A 20615-nucleotide genomic window follows, 5' to 3' on the forward strand; every position below is an offset into this window, starting at 1 on the left:
GGGTAAGGTTTTGAGGACAAGGTCAGGGCAGAGACCAACACATAGGCAAACCTAAAATACTGTAAATGTGGCACTTGAATTGAAGAACAGTAGCTATTAGATAAACAACCAAGCTAAGTATATTAAATGTATTAAATGTGGTACTTAAATTGAAGAAAAGTAGCTATTAGCTAAACACCTAAACCAAGCAGCTAATGTGTCACAACCAACACTACCATTAACAGGGGAGAATCTGCAAACTGTCCTACATTCGCATAACACCCACATAAATAACTAATATGTGTTTCTATCTAATGACTAAGTCATCCCACGGGATGGAGGCAGGGGGACACAGAGGAAGGAACGGAAGAATAGACTGAGACTGAGGGAGATGTTCCTGATCAATAGGGGATTTAGTCTAGTCAAGAGTCTGAATCAATTTGATTAGGGACTGAAAACAAATTAAGATGAAGTCACGACACAATGAGGGAATTAAGTCGTAGTCAACCAAAATGAGAAATTATATAATGATTTTTCTGATGTTATTATAGGTTCATAACACATACTGTATGATACAACTAGCTTTTTGGTCATATGTTAGAATACAATAGTGTTGTGACAGTATTTTCACAGGGATCTGCCTCCAGTCAAACAGCTTAGATAATAGGCCTAGTACCAGAACATATTAGACCAAACATTATAATCTGTGGGTGGAAGTAAAACTGAGAGGAGGCAGAGCAGTGTGTTCCAGACTTTCACTTTAGTTTGATCTCTAGCCTGGCCAGTAAAGAGCTGATCTCCTTCACTCAGAAACTAACCTGACCTTCACAAAAAAACACAGAAAAGTTGTGGTGTATTGTGGCTGTGCCGCAGAGCATCATGGGAGTTGTACATTGAGATGTGCACGTTCAGGCTAATTCCCGTCTCCTGTCTCATCATTATAACATTTTTATAAAGACGTGCTTATGAAACCCATGAGACATAAAAGATTGGCGACGAATACAGTGAGGGAAAAAAGTATTTGATCCCCTGCTGATTTTGTACGTTTGCCTACTGACAAAGACATGATCAGTCTATACTTTTAGTAGTAGGTTTATTTGAACAGTGAGAGACAGAATAACAACAACAAAATCCAGAAAAACGCATGTCGAAAATGTTATGAATTGATTTGTATTTTAATGAGGGAAATAAGTATTTGACCCCCTCTCAATCAGAAAGATTTCTGGCTCCCAGGTGTCTTTTATACAGGTAACGAGCTGAGATTAGGAGCACACTCTTAAAGGGAGTGCTCCTAATCTCAGCGTGTTACCTGTATAAAATACACCTGTCCACAGAAGCAATCAATCAATCAGATTCCAAACTCTCCACCATGGCCAAGACCAAAGAGCTCTCCAAGGATGTCAGGGACAAGATTGTAGACCTACACAAGGCTGGAATGGGCTACAAGACCATCGCCAGGCAGCTTGATGAGAAGGTGACAACAGTTGGTGCGATTATTCGCAAATGGAAGAAACACAAAAGACCTGTCAATCTCCCTCGGCCTGGGGCTCCATGCAAGATCTCACCTCGTGGAGTTGCAATGATCATGAGAACGGTGAGGAATCAGCCCAGAACTACACGGGAGGATCTTGTCAATGATCTCAAGGCAGCTGGGACCATAGTCACCAAGAAAACAATTGGTAACACACTACACCGTAAAGGACTGAAATCCTGCAGCACCCGCAATGTCCCCCTGCTCAAGAAAGAACATATACAGGCCCGTCTGAAGTTTGCCAATGAACATCTGAATGATTCAGAGGAGAACTGGGTGAAAGTGTTGTGGTCAGATGAGACCAAAATCGAGCTCTTTGCCATCAACTCAACTCGCCGTGTTTGGAGGAGGAGGAATGCTGCCTATGACCCCAAGAACACCACCCCCACTGTCAAACATGGAGGTGGAAACATTATGCTTTGGGGGTGTTTTTCTGCTAAGGGGACAGGACAACTTCACTGCATCAAAGGGACGATTGACGGGGCCATGTACCGTCAAATCTTGGGTGAGAACCTCCTTCCCTCAGCCAGGGCATTGAAAATGGGTCGTGGATGGGTATTCCAGCATGACAATGACCCAAAACACACGGCCAAGGCAACAAAGGAGTGGCTCAAGAAGAAGCACATTAAGGTCCTGGAGTGGCCTAGCCAGTCTCCAGACCTTAATCCCATAGAAAATCTGTGGAGGGAGCTGAAGGTTCGAGTTGCCAAACGTCAGCCTCGAAACCTTAATGACTTGGAGAAGATCTGCAAAGAGGAGTGGAACAAAATCCCTCCTGAGATGTGTGCAAACCTGGTGGCCAACTACAAGAAACGTCTGACCTCTGTGATTGCCAACAAGGGTTTTGCCACCAAGTACTAAGTCATGTTTTGCAGAGGGGTCAAATACGTATTTCCCTCATTAAAATGCAAATCAATTTATAATATTTTTGACATGCATTGTTCTGGATTTTGTTGTTGTTATTCTGTCTCTCACTGTTCAAATTAACCTACCATTAAAATTATAGACTGATCATGTCTTTGTCAGTGGGCAAACGTACAAAATCAGCAGGGGATCAAATACTTTTTTCCCTCACTGTACGTCTGAACCTACAGTAAATATTCTGTCTGGAAGAAGTAGTTTTTTATACGTTTAAAACTGTTAGGGTCTAGGCTAATTGCTAGCAGAGGGAAGTGCATAGTCGAGCTAGCTAAGAGAGAGTTAGCATTGTCATGGAAGGCAGAAAAGGATTCGAGACGGATGTCGGCGCAGGAAAACAACGTGATTAGAAAGGGAGGAATATACAGTGAGTAAAGGAAAGGACATTTATTCAACAGTGAAGACGAACTTTGGAATTAAAAACTTCTAAATGAGAGAGGATGAAATGAGAGAAGATGAAACATCAGTGAGTGAAGTGAATGACGATCACGTGACTGAGGAAAATATTGCCGGGGTTGAGGACAATATTGAAGTGAGTGACAATCAGAAGCCTATTGAAAACGAAAAATGGTTGGAATTGTTGAAAATATTGGACAGTTTGATGAAAGTGTTAAGCAGTGGAGAGTACAGTGGCTTGCGAAAGTATTCACCCCCCTTGGCATTTTTCCTATTGTGTTGCCTTTTTGGGGGGTTTGTATAATTTGATTTACACAACATGCCTACCACTTTGAAGATGCAAAATATGTTTTCTTGTGAAACAATCAAGAAATAAGACAAAAGAACAGAAAACCTTAGCGTGTAAGATTTTCATATCGTCATACTGTCCTTCTCTCATTCCGGGATTTACGGTATTATCGGCATAGCACATAAGGGGCCGCTAAAAACGCAAGAAAAGCCCATTAGGCCTCTATTACCAGAATGCTAACAACATTAGCACAAACTAATAGCGAAATCACATAGACCCTGTTAACTAAATGCTAACGAGTGAAAACGAAAGTAAACTAATTGCAAAGGCAGGCAAATCCAGCTCAGTTATACAAGCATAGCTAGTAGTTACCGAATGTCATTTTTGGTGAGTGTGGATATTTACAAGCGAAAGTGAACGGGAGAAATTGTGCAAATGAACAAAGTTGTGATGCATGCTTTTCAGAAGGAAGAGCAGAATGTGTACATGGAGCAGATGGGAGAAGAACAGAGAAGAAAAAAACCTAGTAGGAAACACAGGGAAAAAATGGCAGCTGTGCAGATAACTCGTCCAGAGCTCTTTGACTTCTGGCAGAAAGACATTATAAGATATCTGATGGCAAACATCATTTTATCACCTCATGTGCGCTGCACAACAGAGACTCAACCGTTGTGCTATTTAAAACAAACACATGACTGGCTCAACTGTTCTGGGGAACTACGGTAAGATTCATAATGTAAAATAATGTGACAGGTGAAATGAAGAACGCAATCTGCTTTATCCCCTAACGTATTGCACAAGTTGACTGCAGGTATTAGCTTAAAAAGTAGCTACAAATATTGAAATGTATTGAAAAACTTCAAACAAATAGTTTTGACGGTATTGAAAAACCATCCCATGGCTTTTTCCAAATACCCTGGTATACGGTTTATACGGTATACTGCCCAAGCCCACTTGGCAAGGGCCATTGAAGTCAGTGTGTCCATGGAACTAGCTGCCAATGAGGCTCAGCAGTTTAGTTCATCAGGAAAAGTGCACAGAGTTGCAATTGAAAGGGTAAAAAGGGCCACAGAAACAAAAAAAGCTCATAAAAAAGTTAAAGACTGAAAACAAGAAAGAGACATGTTCACGCTTCTGAGAAAGAGAACACAGAGGTGAGTGACTCATCAGACGAGGAAGTCACACTGAATATACTGACTGTTGCTGGGGGACCGCACGGCTACTATGTCTCTCTCTTGCTAGATGGGCAGCCAGTGCGTATGGAGATTGACACAAGAGCAGCTGTATCTCTTGTGTCAGAAACAGTCTACAGAAAGACACTGAAACACCTTCCACTTCAGCTAGCACACATCATGTTAAAGACTTACACAGGTGAATCTGTCACCGTAAGAGACCTCACTGAGGTCACAGTTCAGTTAAACTGACAAACTGAAAAGCTGCCACTCTACGTCATGTAAGGAGACTATCCACTGGGATGTTCGTAGCAGAAGAAAATCACACTAGACTGGCCATCAGTTCGTACAATGACACAGGCCTACCCGCCATCCTAAAGAAACACGGAGAAGTCTTTAATGGAAAGCTGGATAGCATTAAATACATTACAGTGAAGCTTAGCATTAAGCCAGACAGCAAACCAAAGTTTCTGAAATCACAACCCGTACCTTATGCTATCAGACCAAAAGTTGAGGCTGACTTATATGCTTTAGTCAAGAACAAAGTACTGGAGCCTGTCAGCGTGAATGGGCAACACCCATTGTACCAGTCCTTAAGAAGGATGGTGGAATCAGGATATGTGGAGACTTTAAAGTCACAGTTAACCCTGTTTTGTCTGCTGAGCAGTATCTGCTACCACACATCAATTACCTTTTTGCGGGTTTAGCTGGGGGTCAAAATTCTGCAAAATCGACCTCTGCCAAGCCTACCTGCAGATGCATGTGGATGAAAAGTCAAAGGAGATTTTTTAAATTTTATTTAACCTTTATTTAACCAGGTAAGCCAGTTGAGAATAAGTTCTCATTTACAACTGCGACCTGGCCAAGATAAAGCAAAGCAGTGCGATAAAAACAACAACAACACAGAGTTACATATGGGATAAACTAAACGTACAGTCAATAACACAATAGAAAATCTATATACAGTGTGTGCAAATGTAGTAAGTTATGGAGGTAAGGCAATAAATAGGCCATAGTGCAAAATAATTACATTTTAGTATTCACACTGGAATGATAGATGTGCAGAAGATGATGTGCAAATAGAGCTACTGGGGTGCAAATGAGCAAAATATATAACAGTATGGGGATGAGGTAGTTGGGTGGGCTAATTACAGATGGGCTGTGTACAGGTGCAGTTGCTGACCGTCGTGACACAGAAGGGGCTCTTCAGTTACTGTCGTCTACCATTTGGAATCACAAGTGCGCCAGCGCTGTTCCAGAGGGTGATGGACCAGATCTTGAGTGGATTGCCTGGAGTACAATGCTACCTGGATGACATCCTCGTTACTGGAAAGAACAAAGAGGACAATCTCCAGAACTTGGACGCGACCTTACAGAGATTGATGGACTATGGACTGTGAGTTCGTAAGGACAAATGGGCATTCTTCATCGGTTGAATACCTTAGACACGTCCTCGATGCTATAGGCCTTCAAGGTCAAGACTATCTTGGACGCCCCAGCGCCTCAGAACATCAGCCAACTGCGTTCTTTCCTGGGGTTACTGAATTACTACGGACGCTTTATACCAGGGGTGTCAAACGTACGGCCCGCGGGCCGGATCAGGCCCGCAAACGGGTTTAATCCGGCCCGCGAGATGATTTAAAAAAAAAATAATAATAATAATTCAATTTTGTAAAGTATAAAAATGTGCTGCAATTTTTAAATAAAATAAACTGCTGTTCCAATTGCATCCACTGGATGGCGCAATAGCAATTGTGTTAAGCAAGCAAACTGTTTATACCGGGGCAGAGCAAGTAGGTCAAGCACGTGCAGCCAATGAGCTACTTTGTTTTGCCCGCGATATTTATTACGGCTTCTACTTTTAACATTATGTGCTTTGGCACCCTCATTGCCCCAATATGTCTCTGTCAAAAAAGAGAAAAGTGGACACAGAGTGCAGAGTGTTCCAAGAAAAATTGTCATCCTATTTAATCACGGAATTGAATGGGAAAGCTGTATGTTTGGTGTGTTCAGAGCATGTTGCAGTGCTGAAAGAATATAACCTTCGTCGCCACTATGTGAGTCTTCATGCCGACAAATATGACAACTTTCAAGGACAGCGGAGATGAGAGAAGGTGAATGAACTGTTGGCAGGTCTGAAGAAACAGCAGTCTGTGTTTACTCACAGCCGAGACATCAGTGACGCTGCAGTGAAAGCTAGCTACCTCATTGCTAATGAAATCGCAGTGGCTTCAAAACCATTTAGTGAGGGTGAATTTGTAAAAACATGCATGATGAAGGCAGCGGAGATTGTGTGCCCTGAAAAGCGGCAGGCTTTTGCAAATATCAGCCTGACAAGAAACACAGTTGCAGACAGGATTTCCGATCTTTCAGTGGATTTGGACAGCCAGTTGAAGCAAAAAGTAAAGTCATTTATTGCGTTTTCGGTTGCAATTGATGAAAGCACGGACATTACAGATGTTGCACAACTGGCCATTTTTTTCATCCGCTGAGTTGATGACACATTGACCGTCACCGAGGAGTTCGTGGAGTTGGTGCCGATGACAGATACAACGACAGCAGCTGATATTTTTACCGCACTCGTCGGCGCGCTGGACAGGGTCGGAGTGGACTGGTCCCGCGCTGTCAGCCTGGCTACAGATGGTGCGCCCTCAATGATCGGGAAAAAAGCAGGCGTTGAGACAAAGTTCAGAGAGAAAGTGCAATCTGCAAATGGAGGACATGATTTTTTGACTTTTCACTGTATTTTGCACCAGGAGGCTTTGTGTTGCAAGTCATTAAAGATGGATAACGTCATGAAGGTGGTCATCCAAACTGTTAATTTCATCCGATCCAGAAGCCTGAATCACCGTCAGTTTGACAGCCTTCTCAGAGAGAAAGACCACATCTGTGGCCTGCCATACCACACTGAGGTAAGATGGTTAAGCCGAGGTGCTGTGCTGAGGCGTTTCTTTGATTTACGAGAAGAAATTGAACAGTTCATGGAAGAAAAGGGCAAACCAGTGTTAGAATTTCATTCCGCAGAATGGATGCCGGACCTTGCATTTATGGTGGATGTTACAGAGCACCTGAATAACTTGAACAAACAGCTGCAAGGGCGCAACAAAGTTGTCACGCAGTATTATGACAGCATACGTTCTTTCAAGTTGAAGCTGTCATTGTGGGAGACGCAACTTGCCGGTGGTGATGCAGCGCACTTCCCCTGTCTGAAAAATGTGTGCGCGACCCAACATGTGGCAGACATGAAGCGGTTCAAAGATAAAATAACGGGACCGTTACGGGAGTTTGAGCAACGCTTTCAGATTTATGTTTATATGTTTTTATGTTGATGTGCTATTGTTTTTAATTGTTTTTATTTTATTTGTATATTTAACCTATTCTTGACTCTGTGGTTCTTGCACTTGTTTGGGGAACAGGATTTCATTATTTTTATCTACATTTCTGCCTGAGAAATGACACCCTGATATAGTTCTGTGATCTGTGAAACAGTTCTGTTAATCACTGAGGCATTGTGTGTTTGTGTGTTCTTTTTCTTTAGAATTTTCAAATAAACTTGACGTGTTTTATGATTAATAGTGATGTTGTGCTTGTACTATTTTGGACACACTGTCCTCAGGCTCCAGCTTTATGTTGTATGTTGATCGTATTAAAACAAAGAAAACAATCTGAAGTTGTTGTTTTTAAGTTATATATACCATGATTTTTCCGGTCCGGCCCACTTGGGAATAGATTTTCCTCCATGTGGCCCCTGAGCTAAAATGAGTTTGACACCCCTGCTTTATACTGAGGTTAGCAACGAAGCTGAAGCCGATGAATCAGTTGCTTTATCAGGACAAAACATGGAAACGGACAGAACAATGCAAGGAAGCGTTTGTGAAAACCAAGGAAACACTCCTGAAATCTGAGGCACTGACGCACTTCGACCCATCATGGCCCATCCAACTAGTTTGTGATGCTAGATCCTATGGTGTGGGAGCAGTAGTGTCCTATATCATGCCTTCAGGTAAAGAGCAGCCGATCGCTTTCGCATCAAGGACATTGAACAAAGCAGAAAGTTACTACGAACAGATATAACAAAAAGCCCTAGGCATCGTTTTCTGAGTGCGTAAGTTTCACCAGTACCTGTACGGGAGGAAGTTCACTCATTTTACAGATCATCATTCGCTGACGAGCATCTTTGGACCGCATATTGAGATTCCGTCACTTGCTGCAAGCAGAACGCAAAGGTGGGCTTTGTTGTTGTTAGGACACAACTATGACATCAAGTACCGCAAGTCAGAACTGCACTGCAATGCAGATGGACTTTCCAGGTTACCACTACCTGTGGTCAAGCCAGAGTCATGCCAAGTTGCATCTTCTACTTCAGACAAGTGGAAAACGCAGCATTCACTTCAACACAAGTGCAGAAAAAACACCAGAAACAACCCAATGTTATCTGAAGTGATGGACATCATCATCAAAGGTAGAGCCACTGGGGATGCTCCGGAACTGAAACCTTACCTTTCGAGGAGAACTGAGCTGTCAGTACAGTCCCGTTGTCTGCTGTGGGGAGGAGTGTAATCATTCCACGTTAGCTGAGAACACCAGTGTTGCAACAGCTACACTCAGAGCATTGTGAAATGGTTTGCATTAAGGAAATCGCACGAAACTACTTCTGGTGGCCTGGGTTGGACAGAAGCATTGAGGAGAAAGCGAAAACATGTTCCTCATGTCAGAAGGTTCTCAATGTACCTCAACTTGCACTTCTTCGTCCGTGGGATTGGCTGGAGCAGGCATGGCAACACATACACGTCGACTTCGCACGTCCATTCGAAGACAGAATCCTTCTCGTGGTCGTGGATGGTCATAGGAAGTGGCCAGAGGTTGCCATCATGAGGTCTACTACTGCTGAGAAGACAATTGAGAAGCTTGGAGAAGTGTTTAGTCGGTTCGGCTCGCCACTCCAACACGTTAGCGACAACTGACCAATGCTTGCACCAACACTTGAACAGCTTCCTGCTATCCTACCGGAACAAGCCTAACGCAACCACCAAAGTGCCGCTTGCATCGCTACTCATGAAGAGAGCTTTGACCTACTCAAACCTCTGAACGCAAAGGAGACAGTGTGACGTCAACAGGAGAGTCAAATGTTGTGAACTGAGAGCAAAGGACAGAGCTTTCAATCCTGGAGAAACTGTCTTAGCTAGGAACTACCTCAAATGACCAAAGTAGGTTCCTGCTACAGTCACTGCTCAGACTGGTCCTGTGTCCTGTGTTCACCTTTATTTAACCAGGTAAGCCAGTTGAGAACAAGTTCTCATTTACAACTGAGACCTGGCCAAGATAAAGCAAAGCAGTGCGGAAAAAACAACAACACAGAGTTACATATGGAATAAACAAAACGTACAGTCAATAACACAATAGAACATATATACAGTGGGGAAAAAAAGTATTTAGTCAACCACCAATTGTGCAAGTTCTCCCACTTAAAAAGATGAGAGAGGCCTGTAATTTTCATCATAGGTACAAGTCAACTATGACAGACAAATTCAGAAAAAAAAATCCAGAAAATCACATTGTAGGATTTTTAATGAATTTATTTGCAAATTATGGTGGAAAATAAGTATTTGGTCACCTAGAAACAAGCAAGATTTCTGGCTCTCACAGACCTGTAACTTCTTCTTTAAGAGGCTCCTCTGTCCTCCACTCGTTACCTGTATTAATCGCACCTGTTTGAACTTGTTATCAGTATAAAAGACACCTGTCCACAACCTCAAACAGTCACACTCCAAACTCCACTATGGCCAAGACCAAAGAGCTGTCAAAGGACACCAGAAACAAAATTGTAGACCTGCACCAGGCTGGGAAGACTGAATCTGCAATAGGTAAGCAGCTTGGTTTGAAGAAATCAACTGTGGGAGCAATTATTAGGAAATGGAAGACATACAAGACCACTGATAATCTCCCTCGATCTGGGGCTCCACGCAAGATCTCACCCCGTGGGGTCAAAATGATCACAAGAACGGTGAGCAAAAATCCCAGAACCACACGGGGGGACCTAGTGAATGACCTGCAGAGAGCTGGGACCAAAGTAACAAAGCCTACCATCAGTAAAACACTACGCCGCCAGGGACTCAAATCCTGCAGTGCAAGACGTGTCCCCCTGCTTAAGCCAGTACATGTCCAGGCCCGTCTGAAGTTTGCTAGAGTGCATTTGGATGATCCAGAAGAGGATTGGGAGAATGTCATATGGTCAGATGAAACCAAAATATAACTTTTTGGTAAAAACTCAACTCGTCGTGTTTGGAGGACAAAGAATGCTGATTTGCATCCAAAGAACACCATACCTACTGTGAAGCATGGGGGTGGAAACATCATGCTTTGGGGCTGTTTTTTCTGCAAAGGGACCAGGACGACTGATCCGTGTAAAGGAAAGAATGAATGGGGCCATGTATCGTAGAGATTTTTTTGTGAAAACCTCCTTCCATCAGCAAGGGCATTGAAGATGAAACGTGGCTGGGTCTTTCAGCATGACAATGATCCCAAACACACCGCCCGGGCAACGAAGGAGTGGCCTGTAGAGAAGCATTTCAAGGTCCTGGAGTGGCTCTAGCCAGTCTCCAGATCTCAACCCCATAGAAAATCTTTGGAGGGAGTTGAAAGTCCGTGTTGCCCAGCGACAGCCCCAAAACATCACTGCTCTAGAGGAGATCTGCATGGAGGAATGGGCCAAAATACCAGCAACAGTGTGTGAAAACCTTGTGAAGACTTACAGAAAACGTTTGACCTGTGTCATTGCCAACAAAGGGTATATAACAAAGTATTGAGAAACTTTTGTTATTGACCAAATACTTATTTTCCACCATCATTTGCAAATAAATTCATTAAAAATCCTACAATGTGATTTTCTGGATTTATTTTTCTCATTTTGTCTGTCATAGTTGACGTGTACCTATGATGAAAATTACAGGCCTCTCTCATCTTTTTAAGTGGGAGAACTTGCACAATTGGTGGCTGACCAAATACTTTTTTTCCCCACTGTATACAGTGTGTGCAAATGAAGTAAGTTATGGAGGTAAGGCAATAAATAGGCCATAGTGCAAAATAATTACAATTATAATTTAGTATTAACACTGGAGTGATAGATGTGCAGAAGATTATGTGCAAATAGAGATACTGGGGTGCATATTAGCAAAAATAAATAACAATGTAAATAACAATATGGGGATGAGGTAGTTGGGTGGACTAATTACAGATGGGCTGTGTACAGGTGCAGTGATCGGTAAGCTGCTCTGACAACTGATGCTTAAAGATAGTGAGGGAGATAAGTGTCTCCAGCTTCAGAGATTTTTGCAGTTCGTTCCAGTCATTTGCAGCAGATCACTGGAAGGAATGGCAACCAAAGGAGGTGTTGGCTTTGGGGATGACCAGTGAGATATACCTGCTGGAACACATACTACGAGTGGGTGTTGCTATGGTGACCAATGAGCTAAGATAAGGCGGGGATTTGCCTAGAAGGGATTTATAGATGACCTGGAGCCAGTGGGTTTGGCGATGAATATGTAGTGAGGGCCAGCCAATGAGAGCGTACAGGTCACAATGGTGGGTAGTATATGGGGCTTTGGGGACAAAACGGATGGCACTGTGATAGACTACATCCAATTTGCTGAGTAGAGTGTTGGAAGCTATTTTGTAAATGACATCGCCAAAGTCAAGGATCAGTAGGATAGTCAGTTTTACGAGGGCATGTTTAGCAGCATGAGTGAAGGAGGCTTTGTTGCGAAATAGGAAGCCAATTCTAGATTTATCTTTGGATTGGAGATGCTTAATGTGAGTCTGGAAGGAGAGTTTACAGTCTAACCAGACACCTAAGTATTTGTAGTTGTCCACATATTCTAAGTCAGAGCCGTCGAGAGTAGTGATTCTAGTCGGGCAGGCGGATGCAAGCAGCATTCGATTGAAGAGCATGCATTTAGCTTTACTAGCGTTTAAGAGCAGTTGGAGGCCACGGAAGGAGTGTTGTATGGCATTGAAGGTCGTTTGGAGGTCTGTTAACACAGTGTCCAATGAAGGGCCAGATGTATACAAAATGGTGTCGTCTGCGTAGAGGTGGATCTGAGAGTCACCAGCAGCAAGAGCGACATCACTGATATACACAGAGAATAGAGTCGGCCTGAGAATTGAACCCTGTGGCACCCCCATAGAGACTGCCAGAGGTCCAGACAACAGGCCCTCCGATTTGACACATTTAACTCTATCTGAGAAGTAGTTGGTGAACCAGGTGAGGCAGTCATTTGAGAAACCAAGGCTATTTAGTCTTCCAATAAGAATGCGGTGATTGACAGAGTCAAAAGCCTTGGCCAGGTCAATGAAGACGGCTGCACAGTACTGTCTTTTATCGATCACGGCTATTATATCGTTTAGGACCTTGAGTGTGGCTGAGGTACACCCATGACCAGCTCGGAAACCAGATTGCATAGCGGAAAAGGTACGGTGGGATTCTAAATGGTCGGTGATCTGTTTGTTAACTTGGCTTTCAAATACTTTCGAAAGCCAGGGCAGGATGGATATAGGTCTGTAACAGTTTAGATCTAGAGTGTCACCCCCTTTGAAGAGGGGGATGACCGCGGCAGCTTTCCAATCTCTGGGGATCTCAGAATGATACGAAAGAGAGGTTGAACAGGCTGGTGATAGGTTGCGACAATTTCAGCTGCTAATTTTAGAAAGAAAGGGTCCAGATTGTCTAGCCCAGCTGATTTGTAGGGGTCCAGATTTTGCAGCTCTTTCAGAACATCAGCTATCTGAATTTGGGTGAAGGAGAAGCGGGGGGGCATGGGCAAGTTTCAGCGGAGGGTGCAGAGCTGGTGGCCGGGGTAGGGATAGCCAGGTGGAAAGCATGGCCAGCCGTAGCAAAATGCTTGTTGAAATTTTCGATTATCGTAGATTTATTGGTAGTGACAATGTTTCCTAGCCTCAGTGCAGTGGGCAGCTGGGAGGAGGTGCTCTTATTCTCCATGGACTTTACAGTGTCCCAAAACTTTTTGGAGTTAGTGTTACAGGATGGAAATTTCTGTTTTAAAAAGTTAGCCTTTGTGTTCCTAACTGATTGTGTATATTGGTTCCTGACTTCCCTGAAAAGTTGCATATCGCGGGGACTGTTCGATGCTAATGCAGTATGCCACGGGATGTTTTTGTGCTGGTCAAGGGCAGTCAAGTCTGGGGTGAACCAGGGGCTATATCTGTTCTTAATTCTTAATTTTTTGAATGGGGCATGCTTATTTAAGATGGAGATGAAAGCACTTTTAAAGAACAACCAGGCATCCTCTACTGACGGAATGAGGTCAATATCCATACAGGATACCCGGGTGTCACGCCCTGGCTCTGGGGACTCTTAAATGTTAAGCCAGGGTGTGGACTTGTTATGTTTAGTTTTCTATGGGTTTTGTTCTAGATCGTTTATTTCTATGTTGGCCAGGGTGGTTCCCAATCAGAGACAGCTGTAGCTCGTTGTCTCTGATTGGGGACCATACTTAGGCAGCCTTTTGGCATTTTAGTTTTGTGGGATCTTGTTCCGTATGGTTTGTTGTATTACCTAGGACTTCACGTATCGTTTGGTTTGTTGTTTTTGTTTGTGTTGTGTACACTGAATAAAGTATGTACGCTTATCACGCTGCGCCTTGGTCCGCTTCAGTCAACGATCGTGACAGAAGATCCCACCTTAAGAGGACCAAGCAGCGTGCCCAGGAGGAGAGGATGGCGATGTCGCAGGTGGGCAAATGGTGGTCTTGGGATGACATATTCGCGGGCAGAGGGCCATGGGCAAAAATAAATGCCCAGGCAGGAGAGGAGAAACGGCGCCAACCGTGCCGATGACGGACACGCGAGAGGCAACCCCAAGTAATTTTTTTGGGGGGGCACACGGCGTGGATGACGGGGCTGCTGGAGGCAGCTACAGGGCGCATCGGCGATCTAGGAGAGGAGGCCACCAGGTTTGGGTGATAGCCAGTGGGACAACCACTTTACAATATATATTTTTTTTTTATTGGGGGGGGGGGGGTAGGTGGAGGGTAGAAGGATTATTTTTATCCTATCCCAGGTATTCCTTAAAGAGGTGGGGTTTCAAGTGTCTCCAGAAGGTGGTGAGTGACTCCGCTGTCCTGGCGTCGTGAGGGAGCTTGTTCCACCATTGTGGTGCCAGAGCAGCGAACAGTTTTGACTGGGCTGAGCGGGAACTGTGCTTCCGCAGAGGTATGGGGGCCAGCAGGCCAGAGGTGGATGAACGCAATGCCCTCGTTTGGGTGTAGGGACTGATCAGAGCCTGAAGGTACGGAGGTGCCGTTCCCCTCACAGCTCCGTAGGCAAGCACCATGGTCTTGTAGCAGATGCGGGCTTCAACTGGAAGCCAGTGGAGTGTGCGGAGGAGCGGGGTGACGTGAGAGAACTTGCGAAGGTTGGACACCAGACAGGCTGCAGCATTCTGGATGAGTTGTAGGGGTTTAATGGCACAGGCAGGGAGCCCAGCCAACAGCGAGTTGCAGTAATCCAGACGGGAGATGACAAGTGCCTGGATTAGGACCTGTGCCGCTTCCTGTGTAAGGTAGGGTCGTACTCTGCGAATGTTGTAGAGCATGAACCTACAGGATCGGGTCACCGCTTTGATGTTAGCGGAGAACGACAGGGTGTTGTCCAGGGTCACGCCAAGGTTCTTTGCACTCTGGGAGGAGGACACAACGGAGTTGTCAACCGTGATGTCGAGATCATGGAGCGGGCAGTCCTTCCCCGGGAGAAAGAGCAGCTCCGTCTTGCCGAGGTTCAGCTTGAGGTGGTGATCCGTCATCCACACTGATATGTCTGCCAGACATACAGAGATGCGATTCGCCACCTGGTTATCAGATGGGGGAAAGGAGAAGATTAATTGTGTGTCGTCTGCATAGCAATGATAGGCGAGACCATGTGAGGATATGACAGAGCCAAGTGACTTGGTGTATAGAGAGAATAGGAGAGGGCCTAGAACTGAGCCCTGGGGGACACCAGTGGTGAGAGCACATGGTGCGGAGACAGATTCTCGCCACGCCACTTGGTAGGAGCGACCTGTGAGGTAGGACGCAATCCAAGAGTGAGCTGCGCCGGAGATGCCCAACTCGGAGAGGGTGGAGAGGAGGATCAGACGATTACGTCGGCAGACCAGTCGTGATGGATCGGCGGGGCTCCGTGTCAACACTAGGAGGTCCCGTCCGGTTGACAGAGAGGTAGATAGCCGGGAGATGGGCCTGGCTCGATGCTAGCTCAAAGCTAACTGGGGTTAACCGCTAATGGTGGCTAATAGCAAGTAGCTAGTTAGCTGGCTAGCTGGCTAGTTTCAGCCAGAGGTTCTGGATAAAAATGTATGAAGAAATAATAGAATCCGTTCCACATTGGGTGAGGCGGGTTGCAGGAAAGTATATTTAGTTAAAGGATGGAAAGTGAGATTGAGAAATATATACGAAAAAGACAAAAAAAAAATAATGGCTATTTACATGAGGACACTACAGAAAACACGACCGCACTGCTATGCCATCTTGGAAACCTAAGGTGTCATCCGGAAAAGGCACATAGATCAGTTACTGTTGAGTAAAGCATCACTGATAGATCCACCAGTCGTGAGTGGTCCAGAACTGTTACTGGGTAACACCCTGACCCAGCAGTCATCACCTAAGGGCTCACAGTCTTAAAGGGAGTGCTCCTAATCTCAGCTTGTTACCTGTATAAAAGACACCTGTCCACAGAAGCAATCAATCAATCAGATTCCAAACTCTCCACCATGGCCAAGACCAAAGAGCTCTCCAAGGATGTCAGGGACAAGATTGTAGACCTACACAAGGCTGGAATGGGCTACAAGACCATCGCCAAGCAGCTTGGTGAGAAGGTGACAACAGTTGGTGCGATTATTCGCAAATGGAAGAAACACAAAAGAACTGTCAATCTCCCTCGGCCTGGGGCTCCATGCAAGATCTCACCTCGTGGAGTTGCAATGATCATGAGAATGGCGAGGAATCAACCCAGAACTACATGGGAGGATCTTGTCAATGATCTCAAGGCAGCTGGGACCATAGTCACCAAGAAAACAATTGGTAACACACTACGCTGTGATGGACTGAGATCCTGCAGCGCCCGCAAGGTCCCCCTGCTCAAGAAAGCACATATACAGGCCCGTCTGAAGTTTGCCAATGAACATCTGAATGATTCAGAGGAGAACTGGGTGAAAGTGTTGTGGTCAGATGAGACCAAAATCGAGCTCTTTGCCATCAACTCAACTCGCCGTGTTTGGAGGAGGAGGAATGCTGCCTATGACCCCAAGAACACCATCCCCACCGTCAAACATGGAGGTGGAAACATTATGCTTTGGGGGTGTTTTTCTGCTAAGGGTACAGGACAACTTCACCGCATCAAAGGGACGATGGACGGGGCCATGTACCGTCAAATCTTGGGTGAGAACCTCCTTCCCTCAGCCAGGGCATTGAAAATGGGTCGTGGATGGGTATTCCAGCATGACAATGACCCAAAACACACGGCTAAGGCAACAAAGGAGTGGCTCAAGAAGAAGCACATTAAGGTCCTGGAGTGGCCTAGCCAGTCTCCAGACCTTAATCCCATAGAAAATCTGTGGAGGTGAGCTGAAGGTTCGAGTTGCCAAACGTCAGCCTCGAAACCTTAATGACTTGGAGAAGATCTGCAAAGAGGAATGGGACAAAATCCCTCCTGAGATGTGTGCAAACCTGGTGGCCAACTACAAGAAACGTCTGACCTCTGTGATTGCCAGCAAGGGTTTTGCCACCAAGTACTAAGTCATATTTTGCAGAGGGGTAAAATACATATTTCCCTCATTAAAATGCAAATCAATTTATAACATTTTTGACATGCGTTTTTCTGGATTTTTTTGTTGTTATTCTGTATCTCACTGTTCAAATAAACCTACCATTAAAATTATAGACTGATCATGTCTTTGTCAGTGGGCAAACGTACAAAATCAGCAGGGGATCAAATACTTTTTTCCCTCACTGTATAAAGATGTGGTTATGAAACCCACGAGACATAACAAAAGTGTATTTCTGAGCAGGCGTGGGCATCCAGCTATATTTTTCTGATAGGCAAAAATCTGAACATAATCATTTCATAGGGTTTCTCCACATACACACACGTGAGCACACACGCGAACACACACACACACACACACACACACACACACACACACACCCCACACACTGTCTTCATCTGCACACTACATATCCCACTCCTACACACAATGCATCAAAATCACTCTTTCACACAGATCTCACGACCCCACTAACAAAATCAGCACACTCCTACAATGGAACACCCACAGAAAGAGGAACACATGAACAGCCCACACAGTGCAGTGCCTATACATTTCACTCGCTGAACTAAAACTCAGACTGTATTACAGTAACGGTCAGTCTGTGTAAAATGAAACCCTATCCATATAAATACACACTCAGGACCCTTAAACCAAAGCCCAAGCAGATTCATCAATATCTAATAATCTTCTAGTACTCAGTGTGTCATACACTCTCCCATTCAGTACAGTAACTACCTATCTGTGTTGCGGTCTTTCCACAGTGAGCACATCACTTCCGCTGAAACTAGTGTGATGAGGAGGATAAATATCCCTCTGCTTTTACTCAATGGTAATGTCACTCACTAAGGTACACAGAGGAGTTATATAACTGTGCTGTTGTTTTTGATCACAATTAAATGAACAGCATGTCAACTCTTTGAATTCAAACCATATTAAGTAAGATCCGCAACAGGGGACATTTTGGGCATAAATCATTTGTGCATGTTGGGAACATCCAGCTAATGCTGAGTGACTACCATGAAGACACAGTGACAACTAGTGACAATGTTTTACTTCAGTCAGGGAATATGATCGTAACACCATAGCCATCAAGCAAGTGAAGCAACCCATGCATCCATGGGCCGTGGAAAGAAAGCACTGGGGGGAAAACATGGGAATTATACGAAAGAGAACCAGAGACATACTGTAACATAACTCACTTTCTGCGGATGGTGGAGCTGTTGGTATCGGAGCTGTCTGTGTGTTCCAGTCTCTCCCGTTGTTCCCTCTCTGCTGGGTTCGAGCCACAGGACATGCCCCGGGTCAGCCTAGTGTGGGTACGTCTCTCCCGGTTCGGCCCTGCAGGGGGCACTACCACTGAGGGGGGCAGGGCGGCGACAGGGCTGGTGGTGCTGCCACAACCTCCACTACTGCTGCCAGGGTGGATGGGCAGGGAGTGGGGCTTCTCTGCTCTGTGGTTGGTGTTGCTATGGTTCTGTTCGGGGAGCTCCGAGGCTCGTGGAGGAGTGGGTCTTTCCAGCCTCAGGTCCTGGTTCTCCTGGCTGACTCGGTCCAGCTGGCCTTCCAGCTCCTCGATGCGCCGCCGCTGGGTCTCCAGGAGCTTGGCCTGGCTCTCGATGATGTTGTTGAGCTCCAGGAGGTACTCCACGGCCCGGTTGGGGCTCTCCGGACTGGTCTCCATGGTGGGAGGCCTTGCTCCAGGGAGGCTCCAGGGTACCACCACCTCCGCCGCTACGACCCTGGAGCTCCAGATCCCACCCCCCCACCAGCCCTGATGAGTGGGGGGGAGAGGGGAGGACGGACAGGGGGGCTGGAGGAAGATGAACTTGGAGATTGTTTTTGTCCCTTTCTACTTTACGCAAAAAGCCTTTCAGAGATTCAGAGAGGTCAAGGGACACAACAGAGTGTGTCGACAGTTTCTGTAATTATTACATATCACAGTATGTCAAAGCAAGATGGGGTTGGCTGCAATTGTTCTACATCCACAACAGATGGCTACACCAAGACAACGGTGCAAAGTTGAAAAACAAGTAAGGGGTACAACTGAGTGGGGTTAGCTGAATACTTAGTGTATTTAAATTCAGCATCTTGAAGGATGGTAGAGGATTGAAATCCAGGGCTTTGGGCGTCAGGTGTCATTATTCCAAATTATCAACCAAAATCAAACAATAAAAAAGAGAGATGGATCAAGGCAGAGAAAAAAGAGAGAGAGAGGTATAGTTGAAATCTGAAACAATAAATGCACATTAGCAATCTTGGCAATTCAATATTCCTCTCTCTTATGGAGAGGCAGACAGAGGGGGTTACTGTGTAATAAAAGATAAGTGAAATAAAGAGAATACACACCAGTGACACTTGTCATAGACCCGTGTTCTCCTTGACAACTTCAGTCGAGATGTGTTATGATCTCAACAGCCAAGTTTTGTGGTGAAAATACATTGATTCTTTCCTCAAATATTAATGATCACAGAACGTTTTCTCTCTCTCCTGCTAAAAGGGAAAGGGGAATGGGATCAGGGACAATGGCTCGTAATGGTCTTCCACTAATAAGCAGTTTTTGTCAAAGATTATATAATAAAGAATATTCCATGTTCCCTCCCATATAGACTATCCCCGCAGTCTCTACCTCATCCTCTTCACCCCATGACTAGATGTGTCTTTGGAAAAGACAAAATGAAGACGTTGGACGACTGATTAATTTCATAGTTGAGGTCCAAGTCCTCACCCCTGCCCTGTACAGACCACATCCAAGAGCCTGAGATTGGCTTTTAGGCTACAGCTTTTTCCCGAGTATCCCTCGTATATCACCGCACTGCGATCAACGTCACGCATCCATCACGGATAGTTGCCTACTCGAACGAGTCCTCTTCATATCTTTCGACAGTGCAGTTTCTTTCAGAAAATTGTTAGCTGAAAAATAATATAAATGTCAAATAGTTCACACGTCTCTAAAACACATACTTTTTCGGTATAAGGAGTTTCCACTTGCCTGTGTCGCGACGTTTCAGGGAAAACCAATAAAATAGTCCGCTGCGGAATTTCTAAAATCCCCTATGATAAAAATAAAGTGCATTTATCAAACGATGTTCAACTACAGTGGCGGTAACTTCACACTAGTGGTGGCACAGATAAACGAAGAGATTGACTCCTTGCAAATCTGTGAACTGTCCTGAGCGCGCGTGGTGCTCATGAGCGCTCCCGTGGCGACGCGCAAGGTATGCTGCACAATCGTTATAGACATGTAGCCTACATTTACATTTACATTTTAGCCTAGACTCTATCGCATCGCCAACTTAAAATCTATATTTTTCTAAACCGTTTTGATTGATTGTCTGTAATGATAAATTTAACGAACATTTTATGTTGTCTTTATAACTGCATTTATCAATGGCTTTAATACCAACCGTTTAACTGTTTTTCTTATTGGTTTTAATATTATAGCCTACAGCTTAGGCTACTGGTTTGCTGTAAATCCTCTTCGCAAACATTTCCCAA

General features: G+C 44.8%; 1 protein-coding gene across 1 annotated transcript in view; it reads right to left on the reverse strand.

Annotated features, from left to right (window-relative positions):
* The window catches only part of iqsec2b (IQ motif and Sec7 domain ArfGEF 2b), a 70498-nt gene extending 50235 nt beyond the window's left edge, over positions 1–20263 (reverse strand). Inside the window, exon 1 of the mRNA XM_041844907.2 lies at positions 18320–20263. Coding sequence (XP_041700841.2) covers positions 18320–18801 — 482 coding nt within the window. The 5' untranslated portion in view covers positions 18802–20263. The remainder of the gene's footprint in view (positions 1–18319) is intronic.
* Positions 20264–20615: the final 352 nt, after the last annotated feature.

The sequence above is a fragment of the Coregonus clupeaformis genome, chromosome 24 (genome assembly GCF_020615455.1).
Source record: "Coregonus clupeaformis isolate EN_2021a chromosome 24, ASM2061545v1, whole genome shotgun sequence".
Taxonomy (NCBI): domain Eukaryota; kingdom Metazoa; phylum Chordata; class Actinopteri; order Salmoniformes; family Salmonidae; genus Coregonus; species Coregonus clupeaformis.